This window comes from Ahaetulla prasina, chromosome 1 (genome assembly GCF_028640845.1).
Source record: "Ahaetulla prasina isolate Xishuangbanna chromosome 1, ASM2864084v1, whole genome shotgun sequence".
In the NCBI taxonomy this organism is placed as follows: Eukaryota; Metazoa; Chordata; class Lepidosauria; order Squamata; family Colubridae; genus Ahaetulla; species Ahaetulla prasina.
This window is the reverse complement of record NC_080539.1, coordinates 324,253,419-324,274,253: the sequence shown is the minus strand read 5'-3', so window position 1 is coordinate 324,274,253 and position 20,835 is coordinate 324,253,419. Positions and strand designations below refer to the sequence as shown.

The 20,835-nt window shown below is 36.0% G+C and overlaps 1 protein-coding gene across 1 annotated transcript in view; it reads right to left on the bottom strand.

Annotated features, from left to right (window-relative positions):
* NRXN3 (neurexin 3) overlaps positions 1-20,835 on the bottom strand; it is a 1,004,058-nt gene that overhangs the window by 366,207 nt on the left and 617,016 nt on the right. Inside the window, exon 11 of the mRNA XM_058162458.1 lies at positions 4,540-4,721. Within this exon, the coding sequence (XP_058018441.1) occupies positions 4,540-4,721 (182 nt within the window). The remainder of the gene's footprint in view (positions 1-4,539; positions 4,722-20,835) is intronic.

The window sequence follows — 20,835 nt, the reverse complement described above, 5'->3', positions numbered from 1 at the left end:
TATCAAAGAAACCAGGTTGCCCTGGTTCGGATTGGTTCGCAAAAACTGGTAGTAAAACTGGCAGGAGGTTCCGCCCACCAACCCAGATGTCATCAGGAACATGCGCGTGGCCCCATTGTGAACCGGTAGTAAAGGTAAGTAGAACCCACCCCTGCCATGTTCAACATGTAAGCAACAAGGGGGGAAAATCAATGAAACAATTGGTCTGCTAAAGGGAGAAGATGACAAGAATGTGACAACACAGCTGCTTAATTCATTCTTTGCATCTATTTTTATGCAAAAGAAAAAAATAGTCCTACCTATCAAAAGCAATACCATAGAAGATATACTAGGAATATATATCAAAAAAGATAAAAAAAATAGGAAGAGAACACCTATCCACTCTGGATCACTCAAGTCAGAAGCACCAATGGCACTTCCGGATTGAAAGGATTAGCTGGTGACATCACTATTGCCCTAAAGACACCCAGTTGGTCATGTCTGGTCCCATGGCAGCACTCGGGTTCCAAACGCAGGCTTGCTAATCTCCAACCCAGTGTCCTAACTGTACAAGCCACCAATGCATTCTAAATGAATTCAAATTCCTAGCACCAAATGGATTACATGCCACGTTTCTGAAGGAGCTGGCAGATGTGATCTCAGAGCCACTGAGCTCTGAGATCTTTTAATCTTTTAAACCTCCTGAAGCACCAGGGAACTACCAGCAGACTGGAAATGAACTGATGCTGTTCCAATCTTCAAAAAAAATGTGGGGGGGGGGGATACTGAACAATTAGCCTGACATTAATATCTGGGAATCTTAGAAAAGAAAATCAAGCAACGGTTTTGCAAGCACCTAGAAATGAGTAAAACTATTTCTGGAAGCCAACATGGATGTGTTAAAAATTTTATTGTCTTTTTTGATGAAGTGACTAAATTGGTGGATCAGGGAACTATTATGGACATAGTTTACTTTTGTGAAGTGCAGATAAGTCAAAAACCTTCTATCAGGTTATGCTTCAGAATTTAAATTCTGGGCTTTTTCTTCCAATCTTTCTCCAGTAAGGCTTGCAGTCACACAGACTTGTTGATATAACCATTTGCTATAAACTGGTAATTTTTATCTTACCAGATTCAGTCATTAACACTTTTTCTAGAATCAGGACTCATCTATTTCCTTTACAAATATTGAAAGAATAGGTTGCAATAAATACTTAGATGATAGGCAGAAACATAAAGTTCTAAAAACCAGGGGAAAGGTTTGTATCTCCTTAGATGTCAGCAATACAATCTCTTTCATAAGCCATAGATGTCCTGCGGAATCCTTGTTTTATTTTCTGCAAGCAGCTATTGCTTCTGGTAGATCACACGTTACTGTTGGCGCATTTAAGGTGCAGTAGAGTGGAGTAGAGTGAATGCATATATAGAAGCACTTTGGGCAAGTTCAAAACTTCTGGAGACAGAGATGGCTTGGGATAAAAAAAAAGTGTTCAACAGCTGTTACATTAAATTCAGCTTAGCTTGGAAAGGAGGGAGAAATGAAGAAAAAAAATGAAGATTGTCATGCATTGACTCTCTTGGGTATAAGAGGAAGGAGACAAAATCTCTCAATCCATTACCTTAAACTATAAAGTTGTAGTCCAATAATCTTATGGAATTTGTTTCTTGGCCTGGCCCATCTTGAAGGACTGATATCAGTCTGCCCCCAACGGAGACATAACCATTCCTCTCCCAAGGTGGAACAAAACCAATATAGCACTGTACTCTCTCTAAGGATACGTTTAATCCCGCCTAACTATTAAAATCAATTGATGAACTGAATCATTCTGGAGGTATGCCATCCATTCTCTCCCTCTCTCCCTCTTTCCCTCTCTTACTCCCTCCCTCTGTATGTGTCTCTGTGTGAGAGAGAGATACATACAAAATAGATGCCTGAGCACGTAAATCTCTGAGTATTTAAAGGACTCATAATTAAAAAATGAATCCAAAAGGATTTTTCATAAATTATAGTCATGAAAAAAATAATATTTTTTTGTATTCACTTTATTCATACGCATAAAAGAAAATAAGTGTTATAATAAGTGTCCCGAGAATCCCTGGAACTGCCTTTAGGATGTCAAGGGAGACATTAGCAGAGGAATACCAAATAGGAATTGGAAATTGCTATCATATTATTGTATGTTTTTTATGTGTTTGATTATGAGAAAATATGTCTGTATATTTGTATGTGTATATGAGATTCATTATTTCATTTTGCGCCAAATGTCATAGGAATTCTCAATCTGAATTTAAAAACAAGAATTTACGCAATCATAAACAGAGATGTTTTAAATACTAATAAAGCAATAAAGAATAAACTGAAGTAAATCCATAAAGTTTATATTGTTACTGCAAAAAAGGGAGGTGTCTGGATAGATGTAGACTAAAACTCATTTATAAGGACAAAGACATGAAAACCAAGATAACAGTTCCAATGTTGATAAACTGATTATAGAAAATCATGTATTACTGATAGGAAGCAAATCAAATGAAATTGCAGTAGGATAGCATACTTTCGTGTTTATTTCATTAAACTTGAAAATTGCTTTCTTCACCAAAGCCAATAATTCATTCAAGGAAATTTGAGAATGGAATTAAAATTAGAGAGTTATTAAATGATGTGGTATTAAAAGACTGACAATTCAGAAAACCTCATAGGACTCTGCACAATGTCCTATATTGAAGGATCCAATTTCACTCTTGTCAAGAAATGGTCTCATAATCGCAGTGCTAATATTAGGAAAGGTTCTGTCCTAAATACTCAACAACTTTGTTCCTTAAGATAATGGGATATAGTGGCCTCCAGTTATCATCCTGTTCATGAACAAAGAGTTGGTTCTCTATATGCCCCAAAGCATTTACTAAGTAAAAAATGCAATTAAATTATGACTGAAAAACAGTGTAATATAGCACCATTGTAATCTTATTATGAAATCCAACCTGACCAGAACTTTAGAATAAAATGTAATTTCCAAACATTGATGAAGAACAAACATAAACAGAGCAGAGCACAATAATCTAAAAAAAGATTTTGAAATTATGAACTATTTTTACTTGAACTCCAAAAACACTATTGGTGCTGCGTATTTCTATGTCAGAACCATGCCAGATTCAAGAACACGCATATATGTATACATCAAACATTTATACTAAGTAATATAGTATCTTGAATTTTAGTTACTCTAGATTTTAATTTGAGGAATTCTCAAATAATTGCATGCATGCAAGCTTTTTTTTAGGAAATCAATCATAGGAGTAGTAAGGATGGCATGTTAAATAGGTAGCAAGGAGATGCTGGTAATTTTTTCCTCAAAATTTGGATTACACAATAAACCATAAATTGGTTCCTTATTCATCTTTCTTTATGTGTATCTCTGAGTCATTTTCAGTTTTACGATCAGATATCCATTATCCCATAGTCAATAAACTGGAGACTAATACCCAATGCAATCTATCTCAGGTTTATTGGACTTCATATCCCAGAAATACCAGGTATTAGATAATCTGGTTGAGAAATCTGAAAACTATAAATCTAAGAAATCTAGAGAGCACCAGTTTGGAGATATATGTACTAGTATATATATATATATTTTTTTTTTTTTGTTTACATTTATACCCCGCCCTTCTCCGAAGACTCAGGGCGGCTTACAGTGTATAAGGCAATAGTCTCATTCTATTTGTATATTTTTACAAAGTCAACTTATTGCCCCCCCAACAATCTGGGTCCTCATTTTACCTACCTTATAAAGGATGGAAGGCTGAGTCAACCTTGGGCCGGGCTTGAACCTGCAATAATTGCAGGCTTCTGTGTTCTTAATAACAGGCTATTACCAGCCTGAGCTATCCGGCCCTTCCGGATATAGTTGCTGAGACTGAAACGCTAGCTCCTACCCTATTTAATTTGCCATTTCTTAAGACTATTCTAACTACTTTTTATGTTTCTTCTATAATACAATCAACAGTTCTCAATCAGGACCCGTATGGTCATCTGGATATTCCAAGGGAACCACAGGTGAAAAAACATGTAATTGAGGGGTGGTGGTGGTTTGACATGTACTGAGGCAGGCACAGGAAAAAAACTTGAAAATGTTGTTTTGTTGATGCCAGAGAATGAACTGGCCTATGTCCATATCTAGTAATGGGACCTGGACAGTGGAGTCACAGGGAAAAAAACAAGGTCATAAGAGTGCTATAGGCAAACAGTTGGAGAAACACTGGTCTGAACCTACAAAAGTATAAATTTAGATTTTTTCCAATAGAAACTATAGTTGCTTATAGTAAGACAATATTAAACAAACTGACTTAAAGGCTTAGATTATCTTTAGACTCCTCCAGGATACATTCTATGTACACTATGGAGAGAAAAAAATTCTTCAGCATTGTTTAAGATTGCATTTGTTAGAAATTCGTACTTATAAATAGGCTTTTGTTTTTGTTTTATTTTGTTTTCTGGCTGTTTAAATGAATTTGTGAAGCCATTAAAACTGAAGTCAAAATGAAGGATAAAAGATCTGTACTTACTATATGAAGTTGTAAAAAATCAGTAAGGCCAGGGGCGCTGTCAATCCGTACCAAGATGCCATCTTTTACTGTTGTGCTGAACCCAACAGCTAAGCGGTCTGTCCTTGTACTGGGCCTGTCATTTGCTGGCCAAGTATACAGGATGAGGCCTCCACTTTTCCCAAAGATATATGTGGCCCCAGCTGCAACACACACATAAAAAAAACATATAGAGGTAACTTAGCAGTTATATTAACATTTCAACTGCATCCAACAGTACTAGATCTAAGTGCAAAATTCCATTAGAGAAAGTTATGAAAACCTTAGGACGCTGTGTCAGTTTGAATTAAAAATGTGAACAAAATGAATTAACGACAAACCAGATGCAAAGTATGAGCATTGGTGGACTCAACTACATAATAGCCCAGGACAATAACACATTATTTCTAAAAGGTTTTACCCACTGACAAACCATCAAGTTAAGTTTCTTTTGCCTAAAAACACATTTCACATTTCTGGCAAATACCATATTTATGTAACAGTAAGCCAAGCCTCACCCCCCCTTATAATTACTGGAAAATTTATGGATGTAGAATCATCATTTACATTGAGAAGAACAGTGGAGAATAATATCAGACTGTTAAAAATATAGAGAGAGGTGAGAGACGCAAATGGTTATAGATAGCCCTTTAACATTAGCTACTGCTTGGGAGTAAATAGTTAACTTTACAAAAGGTTATTAATAATAAAGTTCAATAACCTTTGAAGGTTATTATTAACTGGTTATTTTACAACCAGTTGATTTTAATCAGAGGCTACTAATAGAATTAATGACTTTTTAATCCTGTCTCTGCCTTTTTAAAAAAAAGAAGTGTGGCTTCTGGATATATATGCCATTAACACATAAAAGCATTACACACAATCATTATGGGAGGAGAAAAAAAATCTTTCAGTAGAGCTTTGGATGAACAAGGATATAAAATTGGTATTGCATTAATTTTTTTATCAAGAATCACAATTCTTCAAAAGAATTGTTTTATATTCAGGATCATCTTCTAATCAAGTAAATAGATTTCATTAATTTATCTTTTCTCCATTAAGCAGAGCATGGTCCGTGGACAGAAAATGGAAAACAAGTTTTTCACTGGGGAACAGAAATGGTATTGATCAAAACCATCAGATTTCTGACCAGCAGTTTCCTCTAAAAGTAAATGTAAGATATTGGGAAAAACATTTGCCTTACTGAAAGAATGCTATATACATTGTGATAATCTTGTCAGCGTTCCAGAAAACCCCTCCTGCAGAAAAGACTCCGAAACCAGCATCTTTCAAAGTTCTTTTACAGCATAGGTAAACTGGCACAGTTGGATGAAAACCGAAATTGGGGTTTCCGGTTTGTCCCTCAGTAATACAAACCCCAAAATCTCCACTCTCATGACCCTACTGCCGGTCACATTCTCTAATCCCCAACCCATGTTGAAGCATCACTCCAACCACTCCTTCTCCAGATGCGAACCCAGCCTGACCTTGACTGGCAGGAAAAATGTGTTGTTATGTCTGATCATCCCTTGCACTACCACCCTCCTCCCCTCCTTTTCCACAGAGGAGAATTGTGGCAGCGTATGGAAGCCTTTGGCCTAGTAAGGCTTCCAAAGCTGACAAATCTTTTAGAATTCATTAAATATTTCCCATGAATTGCTAAAATGAATATTCATGCTGTGTCTAGGTATCCAGTGAGTTTACATAGCAAGAGGTAACAAGATTGGCAAGAGAAACACAAGCAAATAAATGGCAGCTCCTTTGAAAGAAAGATATATTACATGAAATATATTTTATTTTTCACATTCTGTATAAGTCTGTTTCAGGTGCCAGTTGCCAAATAAAGAAAAATAGCATCTGCAATAAAGAGAGCTAGCAGGCAGGACCAAGTGCCCACTATTTCATTATTTTACTTGCAAAACAAACAAAGAACATCCACAGCACAGTTAAATACCTAAACCACAGCATCTGTGGGAACCAGTCAGTTACACGCAGAGATTAAAGTATGATTATGCACTCTATGTGTTTCAGAAGGACCATGCCTTCCAATGATTGGTATGGATAACTTAATTTTCTAAAAGACTGTAAGAGCTTAGAATGGCTCATTAACAGAACAGCACAGTGGAAATATTCTGGAAATAAGTTAATGCTTTTTTTTTTAAAGAGTAGAACTTCAAAATTTGAAAAGCTACAGAATCCAATCTTCTGTTCTATGCAGGAATCCAATTCAAAGCACCCTGACAGATGGTTGAACAGATACATTTCTTTCATGTATTTGCTAAATTTATACCTCACTTTACCAAGGGGAGATTACAGCAACATATACAAGCACCCCTTCTCTAATTTTTCCCCAAAGAGCAATTATAGCAATGCTATAAATAAGATCGGCTGAGTGTGACTGGCTCAAAATTACCCAAAAAGCTTCCATGGCTGATGATGCACCTATACCTGTGTCTCACAGATCCTAATCCAATACTTTATACACTGGATCGCTCAAGAATGCCCATAGGGAGGGGTGTCAAAATGTGCATCTTATCCATCACACGCATGTCAAAGTGGGCAAGGTTTTTATTGCCCAAAGTTTTGATTTTGACACTGTTTATCCATGAATAACCCTGACACTCTGGTTGTATCTATTAATATTGCTCATGATTTTGCCAATAGACTTCGGCTCTTTCTAAGCCTGATTTTCAGAATTCTTACTGAAATCAGCTTGCACACAGAAAAAAAGAACATATATTCTTTGAAAAGGACTGATCTTTTCAGTCTAAGATCTAAATCCTTATGCTGTTAAAGATTGGGGATGCAGAGGGCTTCAAAGGAAGCAATGGTGGACTAATGGTGGACTCCTTGAAGAGCTGAGCCAATAATGGTGGCAAAACAAGGAACCAATGAATGGATCAGAATTCCCCTCTGGATAAGGAGAGGACCTGGGACAGTTCACAGGTACTCCATACATTGACTACTTGAAAAGAAGCCATAAGACAATAGTCTTCGGAAGATTTTTATTGCTCTGGGAATCAAGGGAAAGCAATTTCTGCCCAAGCAACACTTTGGGACCTTAAAAAGGATACTAGGTTTGCATACTTCATTATTTTGGGAAATTGCTTTTTTGGATATTAAAAACCTTCAGAAAGGTAAGTTTTATTACACAATTTAAATTTCTTTCAATCCTTGGTAAAACAGGTTTTATGCAAGTTTAAGGTTTTAATATTATTTTGGAATAAACGGTCAAGAGGTGAACATTGTTTTTGGGAAATTATAAAGGGATTAAGAGGTCAATGGATTTGAAATAAGATTTTGAATTATACGAATCTTTTCTGGGGGTTGTTTGAAATCCTATTTTAAAAATATGAAGATTTTAAGTGTGGGAAAATGTTCATTAAAAAAAAGGGATTTACGAGACTTCCGGTTTGGCACCGTAGGTGATGGCGGTGATCTTTACGATCACCAACCTCTGGATTATGTGGAATCGCTAGGACAGCTTAAATCTGCTGCCCAGCGGTTCGGAAAACCCCCTCTTCGGTAGGAGGAGAGGTGAGCTGAGGGCAGAGGTTGAATTTCCCTAAAGCCCCTGAGAAAAAAGGGGTTTGAAGGGTTAAGTTCCCTCCAGTAACCCGAAGTGCTCCAGATCCGAGGATTCTTCTGCTTTGGCGGAACCAATCACCACGACCAAACGCCGAGATTTATTTTGGACAATAAAGGATTATACCGGACAGAACGAAAGTGGGAGAACTTTAAGCAAGTAGCCAAGCCGATTCCCCGATACTTTGTAACAAGCTTGAAAACAGCAAGAAAATGGAGGCGAATTGTTAACAAGTTAACGAGTGGAAAGCGAAAGTGATACTTTCAGCGTGTGCCTCTGCAGTTGGTAATTTGCATGTTACTTGCTGCTTTAACTCTTTGCTGCCTGCTGATAGAATCTAGGGAGATTTTTTAAATACTGCTTTAAAAGACTGTGTTTCTCAAGTTAAGAAGATTTAAAGTGAATATTAAGTTGGAAATAAATAAATAAATAATTTTATAGAAGATGGCAGCCAAACAATTAAAGTCTACTGTAACAAAGAGCTCTGGAACTTTATCAGCTGGTGCCTCTCCAGCTCATACAGCAGAGACTAGAACATTGAATTTAGAGGCGTTACAAGAGAACTTAAAAGGCTTTATAGAAGAAAAATTTAAAGTTATAACTGATGAGATGTCTGAAATGAAAGAGCAGATATCAGAAATTCAAGTGGGAAATAAAGAAGTTAAAGAAGGATTTGTAATGGCAGTACAAAGTTTGGCAACGAATGTGATTTTATTGGAAGAGGAGGTTGAAGTAATTAAGCAACATAATTCAAAATTAGAAAATAAAATGGATGAATTTCAAAGTAAAATGGAAAAGACAGAGGATGAAATAGTTTTGATACAATACAGAAATATGGAATTTGCTCTTAGAATCCGAGGTTTGAAAGAAAATAAGGAAGAGAATTTAAGGAAATTTTTCTGAAGTATTTGCTGAGATATTAGCAGCTCGTCCAGCAGATGTGGCTTATCAAATTGAAAAATATATCGTGAATTCTTGGATAGCAAGGCAAAAAAGTTGCCAAGGGATGTTGTTATTTATTTTACAAACAGAATAGTGAGAAATCAGATTTTGCAAGCTTCATATAAGGGGAGAAGATTCAGATTGCTGGTCAAGATATCTTGATATTAAAGGAAATTCCACCAAAATGTTAAGGGCTAGGAAGGAATTTGCCTTCCTGGTGAATGAACTTAAAAAACATCAGATTGAATATAGATGGGATATTCCAACTGGTATAATAGTATATTATGCAGGGAAAGTACATCGTTTCAATACGGTTGGAAAAGCAAGAGAATTTTATGTTGAGGTATTAAAAGTTGGAAGTCTATCCCCATTGGAAGCTAGAAGAAGGAGGCTGAAGTGAAGGAAGAGAAGTGAAGCAGGTACAAGAACAGATTGTGATGGAAGAAGATTTATTACAAGTGTTGGAAATACCTATGACGGGTTTAGATTCAAAAGAACAAAGGCTGACTAGAGCTGCTGCTAAACGCAAGGAACAAGAGATGAAGGCACAACAACAACTGGCAACTACTACAATGGAAACAGTGGGAGGAGCAAGGCCTAAAGTAAAATGTGATCTGCGGCTGGTGTTCCAAAAGTTTCCTTTGGCCGATAATGGCAATTAAACTATTATCTTGGAATGTTAATGGCCTGAATTCACCGCAGAAGAGAAGGAAAGTATTTCATTATTTGAAATAATTTAAAAATGACATTACCTGTTTACAAGAAACACATATTAGATCTTGCTAAATGTTGGAGATGCGATTGTGAAGATGCTACTTATTACCATATATGGTGGACTTGTAAAAAAGTTAAAGTATTTTGGATTAAAGGCTGGTGGATCATGCAGAATATTTTGAAAAGAAGATTAAGTTTACTCCAGTTCTTTCTACTAGGAATAATTATGGACTATACAGCTATAGAGACTAAATTGATTTTGAACTTAATAACAGTCAAGACTTTTGATTGCTCAGTATTGGAAGAAAGAAGAATTACCTACAATCGAAGAATGGACAAAACAAAACAACAAATGGACACTCAAAGTATCAAATCTGGCAGAGATGACAAAATCTCCGCTTACTTGAAAGACTATATACTAGAAAAATATATTTTAGAATGGAAAATGTGGATTGATTATATTTAAAATAAGTATCAGATAAAAAAATATCGAATAGCATATGAGTAAATTTAGGAAATATTTTGTATTAGATATATTTTTGAAGGAGAGGGAATTGAGAGTGTGACTAAGTGTGGTGTGACTAAAGATTATAATTTAGGAATTATTTTGGATTATGATTGTTAGTTTTGATACCCTGCATTTTGTTCTGGGAAGTCGGGGTGGGGGGTGGGGGGTAAGGGGGAGGGGAATTGGGGGGGGGGTTTGGTAGAGATGGAGTGATGGTTAATGTACAGGGATTATTGAAGAAATATAATTAATGTAGGGTCGGGTCTGCATAGTTACCATTTTAGAACGGTGGGGAGGGAGAAAAGAGAGAGTAGGAGGTAGGAAAGAGGAGAAGAGGAAGGAAGAGGGATAGTAGAGGGAGAAGGAAGGTGTAAGGTGGAGGGAGGAGTGGATGTAGATAAGAGAAGGAGAGGAAGGTTTGGAAAGTAAAAGAAGGTAGAAGAGGGAAGAGTGTTAAAAGGGGTGGTGGTGACTGGGCAAGCCCGACTAATTGTATATAACTGTACATTGGATGAATTATTTGATGTGATTGTAAAAATAAAACTTTTTATAAAAAAAAAAAAAAAGGGATTTACAAATGCAACCAGCTAATGTTTTATTAATTAAAAACCATATACAAATAAAAAAAATCTCAAGAGAAACGGATGACTTTCTTATTTTTGGATTTGCAATAGAGACATTTATGAACATTTATTAAATTTATAAAGGCGTTTCTGAGAAGTGACAAAGAGAAAATGAAAAGAAATAAACTGTGACTACTATTCAAAGTTCAACTTTCTTAGCAGCAAAAGGAAAGGTATAAAAAGTTGGTCCAACAAGGCTTTTAAAATTTGTTTATAAAGAAGAGATGAGATATGGGAAGGAAGAAGAGCTATTTTGTTGTAGTATTAGAGATGATAAGTACTTGTCTTAATGAAGGGAGAAGTCATTTTATTTCTTTACATAATTTATTCTTCCTTCCTTTCCTTCCTTCCTCTTTCTTTCTTTCTTTCTTTCTTTCTTTCTTTCTTTCTTTCTTTCTTTCTTTCTTTCTTTCTTTCCTTCCTTCCTTCCTTCCTTCCTTCTTTCTTTCCTTCCTTCTTTCTTTCTTTCTTTCTTTCTCTGCACTTCAATTTTTTAATGCTTATATTTTATTACTTTGTATTAGTTTTGAATGTTTATATCTGTAAACTTTAATAATTATATTTTTTAAAAATAATGATGCAGGCAATTCTTTTCAGGGAAGTTCTCCATCAGAGATGTCCACAGCAAAGCAGGATCAAACATGGCAAGCCCTCTTCTATAGTGATCTCCCAGTAAAGCCTTATTTCATATCTCTATGTCTTTTTTTTAATTTGCATTTATATCCCGCCCTTCTCCGAAGACTCAGGGCGGCTTACACTATGTTATATAATGACACTATGTCTTACACTATGTCTTATATAATGATATCATCGTGCATGCTCAGACACCGCAAACATGTTCTTTGCCTGCTGTCAAAACATAGGCCAGTCCGTAGAAATTGTAACATTATCCCAAATTAATAATTTATTGTTGCTGTTTTTATTTATATTATTAATAATTATATTTTGAGTAGTTTGCAATCATGAATTAAACTGGTGTTTTTCCACATGCAGACAATTTTAATAGGTCGTTGACTGGATAAACTTTTAATGACTTTGCTCTTTGAATTGTATTTATTATTACTCTATAACATGATGCATCGCACAATTTTAATTGCCTATAGTAGCATCAGAGAGTCCTGCTAGCAATGTAGTTCACCTTTTTATAAAATTAATTTTTTTCCTTGCATGACCTTTCATATTTTAGTTCATTTTTCACTAGTAGCATAGAATTGGATTGTATAACTTATAATTGACATAAAAAATGTCAGGCCTGTGTCACATTCTTCCATTTCATACCATAAATTTCAGTCAACCTCTTATCATTTTGTGCATTCACAGGGCTGGCAGAGGCCAAGAAATAGAAGAAAATGAAATTAAAATTATAATGCAGGAATGTAAGCTTCACCTTTGAAAATAATTCTTATCCCCTCCCTCTGATGAACACACTTCTTCCAGGGAGCTACTTGGTTGCACACACTGCATGTCAAGAGAATGGCAATTACATTCAATTATAATGACTAACCTGTCACGACATTTCAGTGCCAAGCAAGATGAAATCTGACATGAAGATGCACAGGACTCTATAAATCTATGAAAACATTAAAAGATCCTACATCCTATAGGAAATATTTGGAAAAGATAAATTGGATGTCCTATTTCATTCTTTCAACAAACCTCTGAAACAGGGAGAGCGATTGGCCAAAAGTCACCCGGTAAGTTCCATCTCTTTTTATAAAATAACAATGTTCTTCACATATAAAAGAACAAATCAAAGAAGACAAGACTTCAGAACAGCATATTCGGAACAGCAGCAAGAGATAAACTCCTAGAGTTCTGGAAAACTTGGAAACCTGGCTTTGATCACTGGCCTGGGGTTGATGCTTAATATTTTTCTAAGGCCACTATTTGGTATTGTTGATTTTGTAATCTATTAGATCATTTTAATCTGGGCTGTCTGTCTTACTTAATGTTTTAGGTGTTTTTATGTTTGTTTGTTTTTCTAACTTTTACCCACTGTACATTGGATTTGGGAAGCCAATAAATTAAAATAGTAATAACTTTTCCAGAAGTTTGGATTTGACTGTAAAAAAGCAACAACAACTATTGGGACCATTAAGTTGAGAAGGTTTTGGGAAATGAGCGGGTTAAGATTTTATAGAACTTTACGATCCAGACGGACAAGCATCTTGTTCATAACGTGGCTGATATAATAGTTATTGAAAAGAAGGTTGAGCAAAAACAATTGGAAAAACTGATGAAGTACCTGTACATCAAAACTGAATGTTTATGGAAAAAGAAATCTATTGTTATACCAATTGTGACTGGAACCCTCAGTGCAATACTTAAAAGACCTCCTTGGTATCTGGAAGTTTAACAACAAAAATATCCTGCTTGGAATGGCCTATATTCTTAGATGCTACCTTAATCATTCTTAGGACCTTGGTTAGAATTTGAATTATTAAATTTGGATCAGTCTTAGATTATGAATCTAATTGTAGATTCCCCACACATAATAGCAGAATAGAACAGGAAAAAACTAGAGAAAATCACAAAATGCAAATAAAAGAAGAAAGACTGTGGCAAAAGAAAGCAAAGATATTACCAATACTAATAGGGACCTTAGGTGCAACCCCAAAACATCTGAAGCGCCACTTGAACACCATCAGCATTGACAAAATCCTCCTTAGTCAACTTTACTGTTCCAAGTAAAGACAACTTTACTTGGAACAGTTTACATCCTGAGAAGATACCTCAAACCAGTGATTCCCAAACTGTGAGCCGCGGCTCCCCAGGGAGCCGCGCTATCGTCATGGGGGCGCCGCGGAATATCTGTGCCCGCTGGGTCCGGTGCTGATGCGCCATTTCTGGGGCGTCTGGTGCGCATGCGCAGTTGCAGGTCGGATTTCCGGGGGAGCCGCGGGCGCGTCTGGTGCGCATGCGCAGTTGCAGGTCGGATTTCCGGGGGAGCCGCGGGCGCGTCTGGTGCGCATGCGCAGTTGCAGGTCGGATTTCCGGGGGAGCCGCGGGCGAAAAAGATTGGGAACCTCTGCCTCAAACAATAAATGCCTATCTCAGGTTCTTGGGAAGGACTTGATAAATGGATAAAAATTCCAAATCCAATCTAAATATCTGGCTGACTGTGCAACCAACCATAATATTTCCTAATAAAGTTATATGGATTCATTTGCTCTTTCATATATTGGAAAATAACTTCCAAGGAAAACAATATTCCCTCTGTATTCTAATCTACTCCCATTGTTCCTTCATGGGGAAGAGAACTAAAGATGATTAAAAGTAATAATTCGATAAACTGAGTTATTATAACAGGTTGGTAGCATCTCTGGGTAAACCTTTTGTGCTATTAAAAGAAGTGAATGTCATTCTTACGACTAGACATTTAGCACGCGTAGATTATTGTGTCTAATGCTATAATATGTTTATCATTTAATCCTAATTAAATACAGCAGAATTTACTTTAAGGTAAAATTGCATTGGTTCAAAATTTTCAAATATTAGATAACCCAAATCTAGTAATAACAGAAACTATGAGGAATTGGAAATAATTTCTGTAACACAGAAAAATAAAGCTGTACCATTAAGAGATTCACATACATGTGCTCCAGATAATATATTTACTAAAACATAAGTGTTCAGTAATTACACGACTAAGTCACAATAATAACAGAATATAGAGTATACATACATGTTTGCATGTATGTGTACATATGCATACATTTATACACATACACACACACACACAAATGGGGTAGAAGGGCAATAAAATAACACTACTTAATATACTGTTCATTCCATTAATCCAGCATCATCTAAGAACAGCAAACCGTAACTCTATTTCTACCTGAAATAATATGCAAAGGATATGCAGCCTGCTACTATCTCCTAATTAATTATATGTTTCTGTTTTCTTCCTTGTAATCTTTTGTAAATAAAGATCATAGCACTGTATTTTTACCTGTGTTCATTAAAAGAACTGGGTATTTATTAAGCAATTGCTTAACAAACAGAGAAACTGACCTTAACAAAGGCCCAAATTTTGGAAGCAAGAGACAAAGAATGACCAATTAGCCTATTATTTCCCATCAATTTGATTTTTCTATTCTCTAGAGTTCTGCTATTTCATTACAGGGTTTCAGCTGAGTACTATTCTTTTGTTGAGGCTCCTCTTAGGATTCTCATTATGATTATTAAATGTTGTAACCATGCATTTTTCCCCACATGCAGCAAGTATTTATCAATTTAACTGAAGTCAGATTCACTAACTTAGCAGATTTCATGTTTTTATTTGGCAGAATTTGCAAGTAGCTAAGGTGATGAAATACATCTTGTATATTCTTAGTGAGTAGCAAGCTTAAGGGTAGAGAAGTGGAATCAGTAATATATCAAACCAATTAAGGGACAGCTAGCTAGATAAAGCAACACCCATTTCAAATCAGAAAAGAAACCTTGGCAAGGACAGTAATTGAACAAGCAGGACCTATTTCTTATGCAACTTTAATGCTTTCATAAATTTATTTCAAACTATGCTTGAAAGTTGTGTCTTCAAGTCATTCAAGCTGCCCACCTTATGGGGAGATGGGTGCCATAAAAATGTACATACATACATACATACATATCAATAAAGGAGAATATTTGTAACTCAGGGTTGAAATGAGAAGTCCTTAGTGCTCTCTGAGAGTGATTTTCCCCCCAGCTTTTAGTACAGGTACAATTGAGCTCCAAATTACTGTTAAGTGAGAATTTGTCAAGTAAATTTTGCCCCATTTTATGACTATTCCTGTCCCAGTTGTTAAGTGAATCACTGCAGTTAATAAGTTAATAACCCGGCTGTTAAGTGAATCTGGCTTCTCTATTGACTTCGCTTGTCAGAAGGTTGCAAAAGGTGATCACAGGACCTTGTGGCACCGCAACGGTCATAAATATGAACCAGTTGTGAAGCATTTGAATTTTGATCACATGACCATGGGAATGCTGCAAAGATCATAACTTTGAAAATGGTCATACGGTTTTCAGTGCCATTGTACCTTTGAACAGTCACTAAGTGAACTGTTGTAAGTCGAGGACTAACTGTATGTTTTAATGAAGTAATTTATAGAGTAGGTCATTCTAGAGGCAAGACATAATGGTAGGGATGCTTTGCTGTCACTAAACTGAAGTTTGCAGTTTTTATGAAGCATGCTTGCAGTCATAATAACCGTTTCTGAAATGATTCAATCACTGAGTTAAAATATAATAGTCAATTAACAACAGACAGGATCATTGGATAGCATTCAGATACGTTAAGGCTAGCCAAACTCCTTCAGGTACAATGGGATAAAGGAATTTTGTTAGTTTGAAAAAGGCAACTAATAATTATTTCTTTCATTAGATTTACCATTTGCTGAGGGTGACATTTCATTCTCCGAGCTTGTGAGTTGTTTCTGAACGTTTCGTTACCATCTTCTGCAGAGTTTAGGAGATGCAGAACCACTGACACTGACATCCCTCTAAACTCTGCTAAAGATGTTACCTAGCCTGGTAATGAAACTTTTGGTGGAAACCAACACACAAGTCAGCAGGTTCTGACCAGTTCTGGAGAACTGATAGTGGAAATTTTGAGTAGTTCAGAAAACTGGTAAATACCACCTCTGACTGGCCCAGTCCCCATCTATTCTCTGATTCCTGAGTCCCTGCTGATCGGGAAGAAATGGGGATTTTGCAGTAATCTTCCCCTGCCATGCCCACCAAGCCATGCCCACCAAGCCATGCCCAGAGAACCGGCAGTAAAAAAATTTGAATCCCACCACTGACCCTTACCATTTGCTGCTTATTCACATCAACATAAATATTAAAGTGTACCAAATGAGGCCATGAGTTCTAATGCTAATTTCGAATCAAGTCAAAGAATACTAAGTGAGGCTTTTATTTTTAGAGAAAAGACTGTAATGACTGGGACCACATAATGCAAATTGTGTGGGGAATCCATTGATCATAAACTTGGATGGGGAAGGGGGCTGCATGCTGTATAGCATTCAGACATGAAATGATCGAGGGCTGAAATGAAATAATCTCCTTTGGAATGTCGGAAGTGGCAAAAACAGATACTGAGGCTTCCTCTCACATACAAAATTATCTAATCCTGAAAGAACTAACAATGCAATGAGCAGTATAGAAAATTGCGTATATGGCAGTGCAGACTGTTAATAATGGTCCCAGGTCATAGGAAAATATACATTTTTTCAGCTGGTCCTTTTAACCTTAGATCTATGAACAAAGTGTGGGTCTATCAAAGATCTATGAACAAAGTGTGGGTTCCACCACTATGATGTAACTTAGGTTTATCCCAAGGGAAATAGCATCCTGTTTCATAAGAACAATTTGAGCACATAATAAGTAGCATTAGGAGGAGGTCACTTATTTATATCAAATTTAACTTTAAAATATATATAAAAAGAATTAATTTAAATCTGAAGATTAATGAGGAAGTAGTTTGGAACTGGGAGTCCAAAATGGGAAACCACTCATCTCTTTCACAAAGATCATTCTTCAACTTGTTTTGCTCGATCTTCAATGACAACTTTTTTTTATTTTGCCAAAAAGCTAGTATACAAATGCAGCAAGCACACAACAATAAAACGCAATTGGTACACACACAATATAAGATATGCCTGCTATTGTTAAGTGTGATATTTAGGGCTAATTTTTTATCCAGGTAGACTTTTTCTGTTGATTTCAGAATTGGGTAATAAAAAAAACCCTACTGTCCTTTAAGTATATAGGCAAATAAATTCCATAATGAGCAGGCATGTTGCAAAAGATAGCAACTCTTAAGTCCATTTTTATTTACAAAGAAGATTAGCTTGGCAGTTCTCCCATTAAATCAATAGTGAAAATCATAACAAAAAAAAAGTGGCAAAATAACAGCAAATTCATGCATTTTTTCCTTACAATTGGAATCAAGCCATGTGCAAACTATAAAAGGCTAAAAGAGTAAAAAGCAAATAATGTGTCTATTCCCAAAACTGATACCATTACCATACATTATTCCCTATGGCTTTTATAGTTGTTGGCATATTCAATTACTACTAAAAACGTTTCTGCTTAAAACATACATGGATTCAAAATAACCTTGAAGCAAAATATTTGTATTTATACTATTTCCAGGCAAACAACTCCATCAGAAGGTGTGAACTGACCCACGAGGTGTCAGAGAGGTCAAGTTATTGCATAATGGGCAAAACCAAATTTCACATGAAAAAACTAACTCCTTGGATATCTGTCATGCTGTTTCTCACTTTTTCAGTTCGCTGCCAATGCAATATATTGACTCAGCCCTTGCTCTAGTAAGCATTCACATTCTTCAATAGCAAAAAAAAAAAAAGTATATAGGTTTCCTTGTTCTTTTTTCATAGAATGATGTTGTACAAAACTGGAAAAGAATTCAAATATACACCACTTAGACCAGGGGTCTTCAAACTTGGCAACTTTAAGACTTGTGGACTTTAACTCCCAAAATTGGGAGTTAAATTGGGAGTTAAAGTCTACAAGTCTTAAAGCTGCCAAGTTTGGGGATCTCTAACTTAGACCAATGTCAAGACTTGTGGATTTCAACTCCCAGAATTCTCCAGCCAGTTGCCAAGATTAGAAGCCCCTTAGCTAGACCATTGTTCATTGTACTTGCAGCCTTCCTTTGACAAACTTGAGGAAAAGCTTCTGTGAAATGCATTACCTAGCTCTTTGACTGCGTATGCGACAATCCTTCCTAGCTTCAAATATGCTGATTACAGCTAATACATTAGCATGCAGGAAATCTATTAAGTCTCCCTGAAAAGGAAAACAGTTATTTCCTTTGCAAATACTTGTCTCTACTTGTAGCAATCACTAGCAGCTTAGCAGAGAGATATTTGGACTGTAAAGTTGCTTATTTCACAGGTGCTTTTAAACTGACAGTATTACACGGCAGCATATTTTCCATGAGAACCATATTACTTGGACATAGAACCTGCAATTTAAAAATAATATCCAGAACTATGATTTGCACTTATTACATGTATCCTATACCTGTTTTAATTTCTCTAATTTATTCTATTTCTGCTGTCAAAAGCCAGTCCCATGCTTATTGAATTAACTAATTTATTGAACAGGCAATTCGAAAACATATCTGCCAATCACACTACAACCTACAATATTTCCAAATAATCCTCTCATGGAAGTAACATTTCTTTAGTCCTAACCTGAAGTTTTCTAGATTGGATAGAGGTTAATCCTCTTGATCCTTGGCAATGGGAATCCATGTCTACATATATATTAATGGAAACAAACTAGCAATGTCGATCCTAAATATTGCTGAAAATATAGGCCCAGGGTAGCTGTTTTGATCAAACCTCTACTAAAGTTATTCTAATCATGGTACATGCCCTTTGAAAGCAATCGTTCAAAATGCTGAACCTGTTTCAACCTCATTTTATTTCTCGGTATGTCTTCAGTCTTTTTACTTCCCCTCCCACCCTGAATTTGGTTGCGATTCTCCCTCCCAACTTTAGCTGATAGCTTTTTGAGGCATCTCCATGACGACTGAAAGACCACCTGAGATTATAACTAATGGTCAAAGTTTTCCTTCAGAGCAAACTCCAGCTGTTACAAACTTCTCCCATTTATCTCTTCACAGCCTCAATTAGGGCAATTGCACTTGGAGCTGATTTCCTCTTACCTCCCACCGAATAGATACGTCCACCTGTCGATTGGCATCCCTGCTTCATTACTTGTTGACAACCTGAAAAGCAACTGAGCTCCGCTAACAAATTGCTTCTAATCATTTTCTTCCCTAACATTATCTCCACAGTCCTTCAGTATGCAGACATACTCTCAGCATGCTGAGCTGGTTCCATCCACAGAAGTGTGAACAGAGAAAGAACCATGGATTGTGGATTCTCTTTCTCAATTTGCAATATAAAATAATTGTGACTATATATTATGCCTCTTCTCTCTGTGTCCTCATAATACTGCTACTGTGTAGATCATCCATTATCAGTTCTTCTTTGACTGTTTACCCTCTAACATCCTCTCATTATAAATGATGTCGTTATGAGTAAGAAAGCTTGCATATCTAAAAAATAATATATAACAACAAACAATGAAGTGCTTGAATTCATTTCCATCCTATCTTTTGCATGCATTAAGATTTACAGTACTTTTCCAGGTCTTTTAGTGCAGAGAACAAATGCAATGCTTTCTCTGACCTGAAACTGAAAATGTGGAACTTTAGCCTTAAGATAAAACTCAATTGCTACGAACTCGCATATGTAGGTAGTCAACATTCTAATCTCTTATCACAAAATTTTTGCCCAAAGCAAATAGATTACAACAAACTGATTTGTTTGTAGGATTAAAAATGCCTCGTTTTGTGTATGGTCTGATAGTGCATTAGTTTTCAAGTATGCCACAAATTTAAAACCTTTCTAAACAGATTAAAAATAAGTCTTTAGTAACATACATGCAAATATTTTGAGGCAATTCATTTAAGATTTTAATCTCTGTTAGGCAGTGTGGCTATTACACATCCTAATCTTACTTTCCTTATTTCTGAAAGATACAACTATTCCTTTTTAAATCCCTTGAATTTTTTCCTAGTTACTACCAGAAATTTGTTATAGTCATTGTAAAAATATGGTATTTGTACAAGCTTTATCAGGATGCTAATAGAAGACAATATTTGTAGCTGAGGCTTAAACTGGAGGGTCTTTGGCATTTTCTGAGCTTGATTGTTTCTTTGAAGATGTTTCATTACCAAACTAGGTAAGATCATCAATGCTAGTAGGGAGTGGGATTTTTTCTCAATTTACATACAAGTGGCTTGCCTTGTCAATGTTAGTGGTAGTTGTCTTGGTGGTTCCTTGATTAGGCTGCTAGCTTGTTTGGCAGTACTT